General features: G+C 45.6%; 1 protein-coding gene across 1 annotated transcript in view; it reads left to right on the top strand.

Annotated features, from left to right (window-relative positions):
- LOC146338681 (relaxin receptor 1-like) overlaps positions 1-17,084 on the top strand; it is a 59,161-nt gene that overhangs the window by 14,626 nt on the left and 27,451 nt on the right. The window contains exons 4-10 of the mRNA XM_084813286.1: positions 5,310-5,415; positions 6,316-6,387; positions 8,325-8,396; positions 9,221-9,292; positions 11,129-11,200; positions 14,619-14,693; positions 15,427-15,498. Of these exons, the coding sequence (XP_084669412.1) occupies positions 5,310-5,415; positions 6,316-6,387; positions 8,325-8,396; positions 9,221-9,292; positions 11,129-11,200; positions 14,619-14,693; positions 15,427-15,498 (541 nt within the window). The remainder of the gene's footprint in view (positions 1-5,309; positions 5,416-6,315; positions 6,388-8,324; positions 8,397-9,220; positions 9,293-11,128; positions 11,201-14,618; positions 14,694-15,426; positions 15,499-17,084) is intronic.

Genomic DNA, 17,084 nt, shown 5'->3' with positions numbered 1-17,084 from the left:
AGGGGCCTGTCTTGTCCAGAGTCCCACTGCTTGTTTTCCACAGTGGCCACACAGAGTCCCACTGCTTGTTTTCCACAGTGGCCACACAGATGCCTCCAGAAAGCCCACAAGCAGGACCCAAGGGCAAGAGCCCTCTCCTGCTTGCCCCCAGCAACCAGTTCTGAGAGGCATTCACAGCAGGGCAGTGGTGCATTCTGAAGTGCAGGCTCTCATCGTGGCAGGCCCCATCGCCACGCCATCCAGGAGAGTCCAAAAATGCAGGTAGTTGTGTTGATCCCTATCAGCAAGCCAGTGCTATCCATTTCCATCTTCACCAGGAGCAGGTCTGTTATAAAGTGAATGGGTCTTAATGGCCTGTTGAAGTCCAAGCCGCTCCCAAATCCTTTGCATTCAAGCAACGATAGCTTGCAACAACCTAGGCTTGCTGGGAAAATCCATTCCACCTCTGGCTACTGTGAGGAATGCAGCTAAGCCAGGGATGTGCATACAAGCAAAACTCAAGCTCATCAATGGTCTCCAAATTCCACCTCAATGGTTGTTCCATCTTGTATCCATATCAGATTGCGATTTTTGCTTTCTGCTTTTCACATGAAAATGTGTGTGTATTTTTGTGCATATTTTTCCAAATGTACACATCAATTGTGCTCATATTTGAAATGTACGCATTCTTCTCCCATTGATTAAAGTGTTTTTGCACATTTCTCAAATGATAACATTTTTTCATGTGCATTTTTAAAATATATGCGTGCTGTCAAACACATTTTTGGGGTCTGAGCTTGCATTGCATTGCAAGCTCAGACAGAGTTTGAGCCCATTTTCAGTTCAGGCGGTGTGAACTAGGTAAATCCTGCTCAAACCCCAACTGAAACGAATTTCTCATACGTCCCTAAGCTAAGCTCAGAGGCAGCAGGGAAGCCCGGAAACAGCGCATGGAAACAGATGAAGCCATTGTCCCTGGTCATCAGAAAGTCGTGGCTCTTGTCAGAAGGTTCCATTTAGCAATCATGACTAGCAGCCATTGGCAGCCCTCTCCTCCATGAATGTGTCTATACGAAAGACACCAGCCATCTTGTGGCATTGAATGTCATGTTAATTTTACATAGGAAGTGTTTCCTTTTGTCTGCCTTGAATCTCTGGCCAATCAGTTTCATTCGGGGACCCTGAGCTCTAGTATTATATGAGAGAGAGAGAGAGAACCATTTCTCTCTGTCCACTTATTCCATACCACCAATAATTTTATAAATGTCTATTATGTCACCCTGGCCTGTAGGCACCTTTTTTTCCTAAACTAAAACATCCCAGACATTGCAGCTTTCCAACAGATGGCACTGAAGCTGCAGAAAGCTCATTGTGTCTGATAATGTTCTCCACAGAGGAAAACAAAGCAAAGGTTCAGACCTGCCACCGAAGAAAAGCCTAAAGGGAGCCTCTGTCAGGGAGGGGGGTCTAAATACTAGCAGCTAGTTTGGCCAGTTATGAAGACCAAGCTCTGCTATGAGATTTAAATTCTGAAGTCCAAATTTGCAGGAGCTGTGAAGGTGCATTAAACGAGGTAAACATGTGGGTAGAATTTCCTTTCCAGTTCTCAAGCCAGGGATGTGGAGAGATTGGAAGAGAGAGGTGGTGCTCCTGGTACGTAGTTCAAATTGCTCTGGCAAGTAGAGCTAAGGAGGAGAGAGACTTCGGCTCAGGTGCACAGACTTCTGTCTGTAATGGAATGTAAATCCTTTCTTATAGTGAATAGCGTTGGGTGGCCCAAGCTTTTAAATGAAATGCTCACCAGGAAGGGCAGCAAGACCAGAAATGAAAAGGTGGCAGCCAACTGCAGTGAGTATATTTTTTGCAGTTGCACTCTACTCTGTAAAGTGTTGCAGCTAATCTTCCCTTTGATGTGCCTCTGCCACTGCCCTTCCTTGTAGGTGGCCTGCACTGCTGTGATCATGTCTGGGCTCATTTGCATGCTTAGACCAATGCCAACATTATGCCCTGTCAAGTGATGCACCATCATGCTGAAGTGTATGTGTGTATATGTGTCTGTGTTTTGGAGGCCTCTTGATGGGGTATGTAACATTGTAAACACTGTTCGATGAAGTTGCTTTCTTGCATGCTTCTACTCTCCTGTTTGCACTGTTATTAAATATCCTTTATTCAATATGAATACATAGAAAAGAGATTCAGTTCAGATCCTATATTAGAGCTTCAGATATGGAGCCACTTCATCTTGGAACCTCAGGTAGGCATCACGCTTCAGATCAGATCAGAAGCAGAGACTCACTTGAGTTCATTTCACTCCCCAAATGTCTCCCCATTTATTTATTTAAAAATTTTCTTGGCTCCTTCCAGGGCAGAAGCCTCCAATGCAAAATCAACAAATGACTATGGCTTTTTTATGTTTTGTCAGAAATGGATGAGATTTACAGGCACATTAGTGGATGAAGTCTGCCAAGTTTCAGTCAAATGGGTACAGGAGGTTTTGTGCAAAGAGCATAGTTTGTGGGGTCGTTGATTCGTTTTTTAAAAAGGATGTCCTATCCTTTCTGTGGGTTTGTGGACAATTTGTCCACAAATTGGCATACATACAACATGACATACAGTGCAGAAGTGTCCTTAGGTAAGTTCACTGCAAAATTTCAGAAGGATAGATGCAGCAATTTGGGAGTTATTCTGAATGAAAACAGTTTGAGGCCCTTTTTTGTTAGTTTTCTGCTCAATTTTGCAGGAAAGTCACAGAAAGCTGATTAGGACAGATGTGGGCATGTGACAGAGGCAGGACTTGCAAGAGATGGATTTTGGGGGGTGGATTGGTCTGTACTGGAATAAGGAAACAAAAACACCAACAACAACTCCACTCCACAAACACTTTCAGCATTGTTGCTCCAGTGATGGGGAGCCCAACATGAAGAGTGGAGGCAGCTGGCAGTATTCAGCAGAGACTGGACAGCCATCTGTCAGGGATGCTTTAAACTGATTCCTGCACTGAGCAGGGGGCTGGACTTGATCCTTCTAGGTCTAGGATTCTATGAACTTACAAAGAACAGTGAAAAACACCGAAAGCTTCGGTTTTGTGAACCACCCAGAGAAGGTCGGCTATTGGCATATTCTATCGGCATAGAAATGAAATAATAAAATGAAACATGTTGCTTCAACATCCCACCCAAAGGCACAGTGATGGGAGAACCCTAGTAAAGTAATTCCCTGTCACCCATAAAACTGCATCCCCTCTTTTCTCTCCCGGCGGCCTGGGGCTTTCCATTTCACTGTTGTCCCATTTCCTCTGAGGGTTTTCTAGGAGAAAACAATGGTGAGTTGACATTTTCAATGAACTTTCTAATATAAAAGTTAAACATTTATGGTTGGATTCTGAGTTTGCTCCCAGTGGCGGGAGGAAGAGGCGGCATTTGCCAACTCCTCTTCCCCACTGCAATCCTTTGCCGCTGCCACCCCCCCCCCCGCAATCTGCTCCAAGGGGCCGAGAGGCCATGTAACAGTGGGAGTGGTATGAAGGGGAATGGGAGATTCAGTGAAAATTGCCTCCCCCCCCCCCCGGCTTTTGCCAGCGGGACTAAAGTCTTCCAGGAACGGAAGGAGCCGCCATATTCATCGAAGGCACATTCAGGATCCAACCCATTGTATTTATATAGCATGTTAGTATTTTCCAAAGCTCCACAGACATCATGTCAGTTATCCTTACTATCACCCTGTAAGGGTATTGTTGCCCCTGTATTGCAAATGTAGGAATGGGGGGCTAAAGTAGTTGAGACTTACCTAAGGTCACCTAGTGAGTGGATGGCTGAAGTGAGAATTGAACCCTGGACGTCCTGATTCACAGCTTGCTCTCTTGTCCTTTTGAATACACTAGCAAGTATGGCTGCATTCAGATGATCTTCCCAACCATGATTTAGAGGATCAGGAAGAAGCCCTGGGTTCAAGCACTCCCTCCTCCACTCATGCACACAGCTTAATAGAATAGTCCCTGGTTTCATCAATTTTCTGCAAAGTCTGAACTGACAAACCGGTTTGAGAGTGCCTTCCAAATCAGTGTTGCAAACCACAGTCTGATCCTTGTTTGGAGGGCTCACCCAGACCATTGTTGGGTTTTGATGTGTGAAGGAATGTTCCACCATGTTGTGTTTCATCCTTGGTTGTAAAAATGTTTGCTTTCGGTTTAGAAGCTGTTCTTGTCAGGTGATTCAAAAGGTCAGCCTAAAACTATAGTAGCCTTCTGATTGGCTATGGGTTTGGCAGTGAGAGTTAGATTAGTATATATAAATGAAGCTGGCAAGCAGATAGGGGAGCGTGTGACAGAGAGTGCTGCAGAGGAGCCAGACTCCAGAGGCAAAAGAGCTAAAAGCAAGAAAGCTGGAAGCTGCAGCACGAAAGAACTTGGATGAGATGAAAATGTATTATTGCAAGGTCTCAGCTTCAGCGGGAAAACAGTCTAGGCTAAGTTTTGATTGAAGTGCTTTCCCATGTTATTTTAATATTCTAATTGCTCTTATAATTAGCTATTTAACTGTTTTAAAATCCACTTTTTTTGAGAAATATTATAGTAGCTATTCAACTCCTGCCTTTCAAAACCTTTAGAAAGAGCCAAATTTGTTGTTGGTTTAACCTTGCTTTGATTTTCACCTATGCCTAATTGCATTATCACATTACCTAGTTCAGTGAGTCGGCTGGGTCAGTAAGAAAGTTACGGTGATTAAGGGGGTCGGTCGAGTGGAGACAGCCAGGAAATAAAGGTTTCTGCTTGGTGGCAGAAGGAAGGACCACAGGAGTGGCTGGGTTGGCCGGTTTGCTCACCTACCCTTCCTGTCACAGTGCATGCTGCAGCCCATGCTGTTACAGGATGTACTGGCACATTTGTTTCCTTTAATTATTGCACAAAACTATATACTTCTCTATAAAAGGTTACAGAAGCACCAAGTAGCATCAAAATATAAAATACAAATAAATCATTATGCAATCAGCAATGATAAATTGGTTTGATTGGGACAGGAAATGCTGCCTTAAGCACAACGACTGGCGGGAAGGGGAGGAGGGAGTGCTCGAGCCCCTGTCCTCCAGGTCATGGTCTGAGGGGTTTCTGAATGTAGCCAATAACCTCACTGCAGGTTTAGTTTCCTGAGTGATTCCCACTAACTCATAAATATATGCACAGAGAGAGAGAGAGACTGTTTTCCCCATCCATGTTCACAACCATCTTTGCCTCATCCTTTGTACATCCTGCCCATATTTTGTCCTGTCTCCTGCCTTTATCTGCTCACCATTTGGCTCCAGTGTCTCAGCCAGCACTCTCGCTTTGTTCTCAGCACTTGATCAGTACCCGGAAGAATGTGTGTGCTCGGGGACTGCTGTGCGCTGTCAAGCTCGGAGCCTGCTCACCGTACCCCAGGCGTTATCCAACATGACAGAGCTGTGAGTAACAGAGGCCAGCATGACCCTTGCTATCCTAGTCCTTGTAAATCCAAATGCAGCCGAAACAGACATAGAGAGAATGACTCGGATCATCCATCAGTGAGGAGCTAATGCCACCTAGTGCTAAAGTCATTGGCTGCACACCAAGACAGAAGGAAATGTGTGGGGTAGAGATAGCACAGGTGTGATGTTAGCACCTGGCAGAGCATCATGTAGGTTCACAGGGAGGTTGGTTATTTGAAATCAGGACATGGAGGAATGGGTCTAAATTGCAGGAAGACAGATGGATGTAGTACATTCAAAGAAACTTCCTAGCGTTAAAGGAGCAGTTAAGAAATGGAACAGATTGTGCTCAGATCTGTCCTTGAAATTGGTGGGACTTAAAGGTGCCAAACTTCTGCTGGATCACATCCATAGATTTTTGGTGGTTATTTTTCTATATCCAACAGTATCTCTAACTGGAAAAGTTAGGAAAAAATAATTGAGAAAATATGAATTTGAATTTTTGCAATCAAATCTGAGGTAAAATAATTTTCTAAGACTTATTTCCTCCCACAACCACCACTGCCAAATCACCTCAGTCATCCATTCCTGATAGTTCAGTGGTTAAGGGGAGATTCTGAGCATTCCGAAACATCCCCTGACTACCTTCTCTAAGGGCTGATTCACACATTACATGTTTTAGGTGTACACCTAAAGTGTAAAGTGTGAATGCAACAAACACGTTCTTTGAAACACATGTTTCATACAGGGGCTGGGATTGGCTGTGGCTCAGTGTTGAGCACACATTCATTGGCAAACCTGGGTTCCTTGCTGTGTAATGTGTGAAACAGTCCCAACAGTGACTGCAGTCTGTCCTTGTTCTCTCTTGCTTTCCTTGTTCTCTCTTGCTTTCTCTAGGGATCTGAAGAAGAATAAGATATCCTCACTGCTGGATAACCAATTTATTACCCATAGGGGACTGGAGTACCTGTGAGTATGATACCTTCTCTCTCCTTGCAGGCAAGTTTGGTGTTTCTGCAACTGCACGGGATACACAGGGAACTCGGACCCAGGAGCAGAATTCAGCATCCTAGAAACCTCTGTTTTCATCTTCTTTTTGAAAAGCAGCATGTTTCAAGCACTTATGGATGCCAAAATAAATTTGACACATTATGGGCAATGCCTGAGGAAATCTCAGTAGCCAGGAATAGGTAGCAGGGGAAGGTTTCACCTGACCTCCAGTGGTCATGCGACATGTGTTCTCTGCCCTTCACAGTTTCCCTTAGGTATTTTCTATGCCTAAGAGAATGGAACACACGATATGTTAAAAAATCAGAATTTGCTTTTTTTGCATAGTTCATGTTGCAGAATTTGGGTTCTCTTTGCTCATAAGTTTGACACTGCACAATAGGAAGAGGCCTGGGCATCAGTCACTGGCTGTCTTAGAATACTGAGTTACAGAGATAGCAATAACTGTTCACACATCCGCTGGACTCTAGTTTTGGCCCACAGCCAGAGGGAGCAGAGACCAAGAGCCTGGGGAGGAATGAGGGAGCAGAGGCCACCATGACTCCTAAAAGGACATGAGAAGTCTTCGGGTTGTGACCTACCAATCCTCTATGGAAAGGAAAGGACTGAGCTTTGCATAAGGACCAACTGAGATTTGACCATATTTGCTTAATCACCACCTGTCTGCCCTGTTCACACACAAAGCAGAAGAGGAGGGAATCTGGTTTGAACATCCCAGCTGAACCTTGCCCATCCCCCTCCTTAACCCCAGCAGCCCATTGCCCAAATTGCAGTGGTTCCAGGCTGGAGGCAAACATACCTGAAGTGATGGACTGCTGGGAGATTAAAGGGGGCGGGAAGACAAATGGAGTGAGTTCTGGTCCCATCACCCTTGTTAAATCTTCAAGTCAGGCTCACCCCATCCCAGTTTCATAGGCCAAAGGGTATGGTTAAATATAATGCTCAGCCATCCCAAGCAAGGCCCCACCTTGTTCTGCTCACCCCCCGCCAGCAGCTACCCCTTCCCCAAGGGAGAAGAAATCACACTGGGAAATGGGGATGGGGTAGAAATTGGCGGAGGGCTTTGATGAAGACAAGAGGGGCACAGCAGGCCTCTCCTCCTCCTCCTCTTCCGGGGAAGTGATGCTGGCAGCACCTTTGCCTCTGGGAGTCGCAAGGCTGAATGATGGGTTTCAGCAGCATCACTCATAAAAAGTCTCTCAGGCTGTGGGGCTTGGAAGGGCCTCTGTCAGTCAGAGTAGAGAGCCCTTGGCTAGATGGGTTGACGATCTTTGAACTCCCTGCAAAGCAAATCCATAGGATCCTTTCATTTCTTCATTGGCCCGGATGCCATGCCAGACTGTTTGTACTTGAGATGTGTGCAATCCCCCTCCCCTGTGCGCAGTTTTGCTTGTCTATTTCGGCTTTCCACAGATGTTTTGCCTCCAAATTTGTTTCCAGTTAAGGTGAAATCTGGTGAGATGCTGTGGATGTGTGCCCCACTACTACCACAACCTCTACCCCATTCCAAGGAAATCTCTTAGTCTTTGTGAGCTCTTCCAAAGTTTCTCTGAGGCTGGAGCCCGCAAATTCACTTCTAATGTCACTTTAGCTGAGATGTCAATGACACCTCTAGTTTGTGCATCTGTTAGAATAATAGGCCAGTCCTTTAAGTGCTGGATACTCTCGCTGTAATTCAGCACAGCCGAACCATAGAGCTCACTCAGAGGACAAGGGTTTGCCGTCAGCTTAATTGTTCTGTAGACCTGGGGCCTCCATCCTGGTTCAGGAACAATGTTCTACATTTCATTCCAAGCAGGAGACATTTGATTATTTTCCTAAGTTCCAATATGGAGCACCATGGATACCATATTAATCATGAAGATCTTTTTCTTTTTTAAAATTCTCTTTTCAAACAGCTTCTTACAAGAAAACAGGATCCAGGTATTATCCAGCTCTGCTTTTGCTGGACTTGTCAAGCTCCAGAGGCTGTGAGTAAACGGGCAAGGCTGGAGAGAGCAAGTTTTGCTGGTCCAGGCTGGCACCAAACACCTTCCCTGGTTAGAACTGGCAACATCCCCCATCGCTGCCCCTTATCATGAATAATCATTTATCCCTTAAGTATCACCAATGTGTGTGTTCTGATAAAAATGAAGGCATCATCCTGGAAGGAGTGCACAGTCTAAAGCTGCAACCCGAAACATGCATACTTGGGAGCAAGTCCCTCTGACCTGGATGGGGTTCACGTCTGAGTCAGCATGCTTAGGAATGGGTGGTAAGGTGGACAAGGGAGAGGGAAGACAAAAAAAGAAGGAGATTGGGGTGTTAGCCAGGCATTTTTTGGACTGACACAGATGGCTTTTTTGTAATGTGGTGCTGTGCAGTCCAAGGTTCAGCTCATCACCTTGAGTTATGCATGTTATAGTTCTTGCGTTATGTGTTGGAGCCTGGGCTGTTTTAGGTTGGCCTGGTGTTATGTATAGCTTGGTGGAGACCTGGGGGACATGCAAGAGCTATATATCTTGGGTGAAAAGAGTTTTTTCTGTGGCCCGATGGGAGATCCACACCCCTTTGCTCCTCCCCCACATTTTTGTCTTTCTATAGCTGGGAATCTCTAATGCAAGGGGAAAATAATTCTTCCAAACAGGCGTATGTACCTGTAAAGGCACATGCAAGGAAGATGCTTCCCCTCCATTGGACATTGCCTTGGGAATGGCTAAGTAGACTGTAACTGGAGTATTGATTGCATTAACAGGAACAAATCCATCCTTTCTTCTACCTTCCCCCAACCCCCCTTTTTTTCTGGTCATTTCAGATATCTTAGTTCCAACAGCATCACTGGTCTGAAGCCTTATGTCTTCCAGGACTTGCATAGTCTCAAATGGCTGTAAGTGCATCTCTCTGATTATACTGGCAGGGATACAACAGAGGACAATGGGGTGATTTTCACACAAGAGGCTTAATTTATGGTAATACCTGGCCATTCAAAAGATGGAAGAGAAAACAGAGGAGAGGCATTTGTAATGCAAAAGAGCATTCAGCCAAGGGAAGCAAAGTATTCACATTCCAGAGCAGGAGCTCTTGTGAAACCTCAGGGGAAGGGGAAGATGCTAGAGATTTGACCCCTGTGATAACAAAGACACTGATTTGCACAGCCAAAGGACTCTTGGCAATTTTCCCCAAAACACAAGGAGCTGCTTTCTCAGGAGACTTGTCCTGCCCTTATATCTCATGTCCCTTTAAGTGGGTTTTTAATATAGTGCCTTATTTTCTAGCCAAAGGCAGAAACCACCCAGCATTTCCACTTTTTGCTCATGTCTCCCAGCCCACCCTGTGAATGTTATGCTAAGCCTGGCAGGGCTGTAGCTTTGGGGGAAAACACATGACAATTAGCCTGCACAGGTCCCAGATTCAACCCTGGCATCTTCAGGCAAAGGATCTTGGGCAGCAGGACTAGAAAAGACCCCTCTCTTCACAAGACCCCCAGATTGCTGCCAGACAGAGCAGACCAAATGGGACATGGTGGCCCATGGGTCTGGCGCTGGGCAGAAGAGCACGGCGAGATTTTTCTGATAGAATGTTTGCTTTTATTTACACAGCACAGCTGCTCAGGGGGAGACCAGAGCCAAGGCAGAAAGGCTTCTTCACTGTTCCCTCTTGCATCATTTTTACTCCCCTTAAGCTGCTTTTACCCTTGTTGGAGAAAAGATGCTGGCACCTATATGTTTTCCCTAGTGATGGTAAAAGCAGCGGGGGTGGGGGGGTTAGCAGGAGAGGAAAGGGTTAAGATGCCCCTGTCCTTCTCATATAGACTTCATAGACTTGAAAGGTACCTTGGAGGTCATCTATTCCAATCATCTGCTGAATGCAGGGTCTATAATGCGGAATGGACAAATCTGTCAGTTTCACCTTCTCCCACATTTTGTTTCCAGTTCCTTCTATCTTGTTTATGAGGAAATTCCTGAATGTTGGTAAGTTCTTATCAGAGAAATGAACCAAACAAATTCCTCCATCATCCCTGGCAGATGGACATCCAGCCTCTGCTTAAATTCCTCCAACAAAGGAGGGTCAACCACTTCCCAAGGTAGTCTCTTCTACTGTCCAACTGCTAGTACCATTTGGAGGTTTCTCCTAATGTTTGGCCAAAATCTACTTCCCTACTATTTCCACCCCTTGATTCTAGTCCTTTGGAGTCACAGAGAACATGACGCTATCACGTCTCCTCCCACCCACCAGCTCCCACACAATCTTCTCTTGCCCAGGCCAGTTCTTTCAATTGTCACTTGTAGGACTTGGTTACCTCTGCTCCAGTCCCCCCCTCCCCTTTAAACTGCAGCCTCAGCAGCTGCACTGTATGAATCAAAACAAGCCTGCAAAAAGAACCAGACAGGCCATGTAGTTCTGCTCTTAGTGCATAAGTTTGAGCCCCAAATCCCTTACAGGCTGGAAGAGGAGGGATTGCATGAGTAGGCTGAAGCTTGAGAAGGAGTTGTTGGTGGAAAAAGGACCTCAGTAGTGCAGGGTGGGGGGAGCTGTAAGGGCAGCAGGACATCTCACTTCCTCCTTTTGCAGTTACATAGAGCTAGAGGCAAATGCTTCGTCTCACACACACACACACACACACACACACACACTCCCAAGCGGTCCTGAGAGCCAGTTGGAAAAACATTCTGCCTACAGCCTGCTTTTCTGGATCACCATGTTCTCTAATCTTGTTTTCTAGAATCCTTGATAACAACAACATAACTGAGATCCTCCCATCTGTTTTTGTGGGGCTCCAGTCACTGCTGTTTCTGTAAGTATTGAGCGGATCTGCGGGGATTTTCAGCCCTCAGTGTGACACCCTGTGTTTTTCCTCATCCTCTGTTCCAGATCCTGTTCTGTTATTCATGATAGATCCTACACATTCTGTTCATGGCCCTGTTTCAGAATAAATCTGCACAGGATTTCATTGGGGACACTCAGACTTTTACGTATGAACATTTAATTTGCAGCAAATAAATAAATTTGCTGCAAAGAACACATGACTCCATTTTGCCTACATTGAATGGAGGCTAAGAAATAACACTTTGTCGGGGGGGGGGGCAGACATTGTGCTTTAGGACCAAATTCAGATGCTTTCCGTCCTGTTCCAGTGTTCAGTCCATTAAGCATTGATTACGCTGATATGAGAGGGGCTTGGCTGCTCCTCCCCCTGGCCGTGGCTTCCTTCCATGCAGCCCTGGTAAAGTAAGGACTGTATGCTACCCCAATGTGGGAGGGGTAGCATACAGGGGTGCACTTCAAGTCTCAGTATGGCACGATTTTTAGGAGGGTGAGATTTAGCAAACCATGGATCAACCCTCTTGGATACAATCAAGGCTGAATTGCAAAAAACAAAAACAGCACATTTTATTCTGTGTGTGAAAGAACTGCTGGATTTCGCCTGGATGGGTTGTGCTTCCTGGGAGGAGCCAGGAACTTGAGGGCAACACCCACTGCTCCTGGCCTGAGGAGAGAGAGGCCAAAGGCTGAGAGAACTCTATAGAGGGGCCTTTGTTTAAAATACATCTTGGAGGTTTTTATAAAGCACAGTCTGTGTGGTCTTGTAGGGTGCAATCTGCTAGCTTTGAGACATGTGTATGCGTGGGTGTAAATGTCACAATAACTGTAGCAATGTTAACATGCAGGTCAGTGATGACCTCTCCCCACCTTTCAGTGGTGGCCCCCACTCTGGGAATCCACTCCCTGGAAGGATTACTTTTCTTACTTTTCTTGCCCAATTCCAACATCAGGTCAAGATTGTTGATTCGGGGTTGGGGTGAGGGATTTCTAGCAAAGTACTTGCTTAACTGATAGTGGACCTTAGAGGGGGCTTATACATCTTTATTCAGGCTTTTTATGCCAACTGTGTATTTTATTGTGGTTATTCCACAAGATAGACTCACTGGAAGTATTCCAGAAGGGATTTTTAAGGAAAATTTTTCCATTATCCCTGGGTACACCAGCAGCCCTGCTGAGAACAGAGACAGACCTGTCCTCTGTTGAATCAAGAGATAATGAGAATACAATTTAGTACTGATGCAGACTAAATGAAATGGCTGATTCAAGACTCCCAAATAAACGTTGGTACAAGCAAATGAGACCAGGGTTTGGGCACAAGGTTGTCAGGACAGAATGTATATGGCCTCCAATCTGGTAAACAGGTTACCTCCTTCCACACACTTATGGAGGCGATTAAAAACCATCCTTCTTTTCAGTGATTTGCTACTATAAAAACAATCACCACATTGAAGAGTATTTATAGAAAAGTGCTTTTCCACAGTTGAGAAAAGTCTTCACAGAACTTAGATTCCAGTGTATGTCAACTGCTTATTTGGAAAGCATGAACCATCACATTCCTGCAAGGGATATATTATGTATCTGGGGATGCTGTTGCATAGAGGACCTACTCCATTATTTACTGTTTTGTCTGTTATATGACTCTTCCGGAACAAAATTTCTATCCCATTATGAGTCTCAGTGTACTGGGTAGCTAATAAATGATATAGTGACATACTTACTTTTAGTTGAGTATGAATGTATAGCCTGTTGATTTGCATTATGTGCAAGAGCAACTAAGAAAAATTGAGCAAGTATCTTGAAGTAAGTGTCAAAGTCAAAGATGATTCTCTAATCTGATTAAGTTAAGTCAAGACTAATTACTGGAAGTTTTTATGAAGGATTTATTTTAGTTATGCTTTTCATGTTAAATGAGAATTGTGAAGCTCAGTTATTCATGCTTTATGTCTTTTGTTTCAAACATTTTGATCTCTTTTTGTATTTTTTGCAGTGGTCTGTGCTTATAAGCAATAAACATTTTGTATTGTATTCAGTCTTGGGATTTGGGAGGGATTGTGAGCTGGTTTGTTTGAATAATAGAAGAACGATTAATAGTTCTTATAATAGATTAACAGAAGAGCAAATTGATGTTGTTGTTCAGTCATTCAGTCGTGTCCGACTCTTCGTGACCCCATGGACCATAGCACGCCAGGCCTTCCTGTCCTGCGCTCTCTCCCGGAGCGTGCTCAAGTCCATATTCATTGCATCAGTGATACTATCTAGCCATCTCATCCTCTGCCGTCCCCTTCTCCTTTTGCCTTCAGTCTTTCCCAGCATCAGGGTCTTTTCCAGGGAGTTTTCTCTTCGCATTAGGTGGCCAAAATATTTGAGCTTCAGCTTTAGCATCTGTCCTTCCAATGAGCACTCAGGCTTGATTTCCTTTAGGATGGACTGATTTGTCCTCCTTGCAGTCCAGGGGACTCGTAAGAATCTTCTCCAGCACCACAGTTCGAAAGCATCAATTCTTCGGTGCTCAGCCTTCCTTATAGTCCAGCTCTCACAGCCATATGTTGCTACTGGGAAAACCATAGCTTTGATTAGACGGACCTTTGTCAGCAAGGTGATGTCTCTGCTTCTTACTATGCTGTCTAGGTTTGCCATAGCTTTCCTCCCCAGGAGCAAGCGTCTTTTAATGTCATGGCTACAGTCACCGTCTGCGGTGATCTTGGAGCCCAAGAAAATAAAATCTGTCACTGCTTCCATTTCTTCCCCTTCCATATGCCAGGAAGTGATGGGGCCAGATGCCATGATCTTCGTTTTTTTAATGTTGAGTTTCAGACCAGCTTTTGCACTCTCCACTTTCACCCTCAACGAGAGGTTTTTTAGATCCTCTTCGCTTTCTGCCATTAGGGTGGTATCGTCTGCGTATCCGAGGTTGTTGGTAATACTTCCAGCAAATTGATAGTAAAATTATAATAGCCACTCAGTGAACTAGCCAGAGACAGATGCTCCCAAGAAATAATTGTCTCAAACAGGACAAGGAAGGGATTACTGCCAACCTGCCTGCTCTAAATACCAGCCCAGGTGAGATCTTCTAGAACATCTACCTATATTCCAGCCTGCCCCTCTGGCATTGGCCTGGTTTTCCCCACTTGATCCCGCCCCTCCCTTATGGTGCAGTAATACTATTCATATGACATAAGAATCTGCCCTAAGAGAATCAACATGACATGAAAGGTTTGGGATGGGTGAGTGATACAATCAGCAGCTCATAATGTTCTTTCTTTTTCTGAACAACGGAGGAAAAGAATGCCAAGCAATCGTGGATTGATGATTATATGTGTGTGAGAGAATTGTGACACAATACAATTAGCTGCTAACGTGCACACCCCTCCTTTGTGCTTCCATCCTAGGGACCTGCATAACAACTCCCTGCAAGCCATGCCTAATACTCCCATTTGTGCAGAAATACCAAAACTGAACTGGCTGTAAGTTTCTCCCTTTTTGCATTTGGACTTGGGGAGGAGAGGAACCTGGGCAAGGTTTAGCTGCTGCCCAGACTCTGCCTATGAGGTCAGTTCTTGAGAGGCAACTTGGAGGTGTTCAGGTCAACAACAGGTGGGATGGGAAAAGATGACAGCAGGCTTCCTTAAGTGGAGAGATGGCAGCCTTCCTTAGCCTGTGCCAATGGATGAGGGTGAACTGCCATGGTCTCCTTTGCGCAGACCAGACTGGGACTCTGGGAAGCAGGGGGCTGGGTTTGGGCCAGGAACCTCCAGGTGTGATGCTGAAGAAGAGCTTAGGGAGCGGCCAGGGCACAGGTATGGTCTGGCACAAAGGGGGACAGGGGCATGCAAGGTCTATCAGCCCCAGAGTGTATAAGGCCTCCAGATTGTCCAAGGCCTGGTACAAATACAAGCCTGGCTTTGTGTCCCCACAGAGCAGCCCCTTCTGCCTCCTACACTTTGGGCTCCTGCTTTCCCAGCCACTAACCTCAGTGACCCTGAACTGAGTCAGACCATCCCACCTGCCCGGGGAAGCTCCTGCGGAAAGTGCAGCCATGAAGCCTGGCTTTGGCACCAGACAGTGCCCCAGAGCATGCAAAGTTTCCTTGCCCCACACCTGTAGGATGAGTGGGAAGGAATTCCATGTTGTTGGGTGCGGCGGCTTCAGGGCATTTGTTTACCTCTCCCCGTTGGCGTTTCCTACACCACCACGCAGGGATCTAGAGGGAAACCAGCTACATCATCTGCAAAGTTCTGACTTCCAGGGATGCAGCCAGATCACCGTTCTGTGAGTATCACTTCCTTCTTGCTTAGTAGTCCTTTCTGAGTGATGACTTTATTGCCTGCTCATCTCCTCCTCTCCCCCACCCCATATTTTTGTTAGGTTTTTATTTACACAGTAGTTAGACAAATCACAATCAATTATGATCACCCAAAAATGAAGTTAGTTCCATAAAAGACAAAAACAATAACCAATTCTGCTGTGTCAGTCATTTACATCATATAGTATCTAAGATTTGTTGCCACTTTTTAAAAAATAGTTGAAATTTTTGAATTAACCTGAGGCAAAATACCCAAAATAAATCTATGCGATGGCTGAACAAGTCAGATCGGCACAAAATCTCTTTCCCCCTAAGTTTTACAATTGAAAAAAAACACACTAATAGAAGCATAGTTTTCCTATAAACAATTAAAAGGTGTCCTGTTCGCTGATGGAATCTTTTTCTGTTTGTCTGGTGACCATCTCCATTATAGCAAAATCCCAAAGTGTCCTTAACCAGCTGGTTCTGCTTGGAACATCTTCCTTCCTTCCCTCCCTCCCTCCCTCCCTCCCTTAATGATAGATCTTTGCTGTGACCAATATGGGTTAGACAGAGTTGCAATCCTCCTTTCTCAGTGTATGTTGCCTCATAATAAAGCACCAAGTTTCTCCATGAAGCAGTAGGACATCAAAGGAATCCCTAATTGCATCCCAGATCTCTTTCTGGTGGGATTTCCCAGGGGGAGAGCTTGCCATGCATCCACTGTAAAGTGGGTGTTGTGCTGACCAACCTCCTACTGCCCCGACTAGCAACTTGTTCTGTGGGTGGGCCACTTGGAGGAAGGAGCAGCGTGTGGCGTCCCAGTCCAGAGATGTCCTGCGTACTTCAAGTGGACTGCCAGCCACTCCTATTGCCGCTGCCACAATTCCTTCCGGACATCTCCCTTGCCTCCAGATTGGCACCTGTTGGGGGAAGGGTTGGCCAGTTGGCAGGGGCCAAACCTGTGGTCTCCTATCAATCATGGAACCACAAACCTTGGTTTCTATTTTAGAGGCAAGAAAAATAAGCAGTGGCTTGCATGCTATCCAGCAGCTGGCTGGGACAAGTTCTGCATTTTATCTCCATGAGCCTGTTTTTGGTCAAGCTCACATCTTTCCAAAAGTTTTTCTCACTGCCTACTTTATGTGCCCTGCTTTGAAACTTTATTTCCAGCAGCTGATGGAGTCAAGAGCTTCTTCCGGAGAATGTGCAAAACTGTCCAAGATTCTAGTTTTCCTAAACACGACAGTTATGTCTCCCTTGGAGAGAATTCAGTGCCCTTGTGTGATATAAGCATATTATCCCTGCACACAAGCTACAGATGGGGCAGGAGCACGAAAGGCGTGGAATGTGTGCTTCAGCGTGCCCTTCCCTCCTCGAGAGACAGAAGGGGTTGCTACTCAGTGCCTAGGGAACACAGCAGTGGGCTGGCTCGCACAGATGTCCAGTCCAAGCAAGCAAGGCCTAACCGATCTCTTGCCCCAGTGAACCTGCCATTACCTCTGTGGGCACAACTTGAAACCCCGGGGGTAACCCGTGAGTAGAGGGGTGGGACCACGCCTGGTGCCCCTGT

Source organism: Heloderma suspectum, chromosome 9, assembly GCF_057233095.1.
Source record: "Heloderma suspectum isolate Gila_16-S chromosome 9, 16-S_ref, whole genome shotgun sequence".
Taxonomy (NCBI): domain Eukaryota; kingdom Metazoa; phylum Chordata; class Lepidosauria; order Squamata; family Helodermatidae; genus Heloderma; species Heloderma suspectum.
Note: the sequence above shows the minus strand (reverse complement) of the source record. Positions and strands in the feature narration are given on the sequence as shown.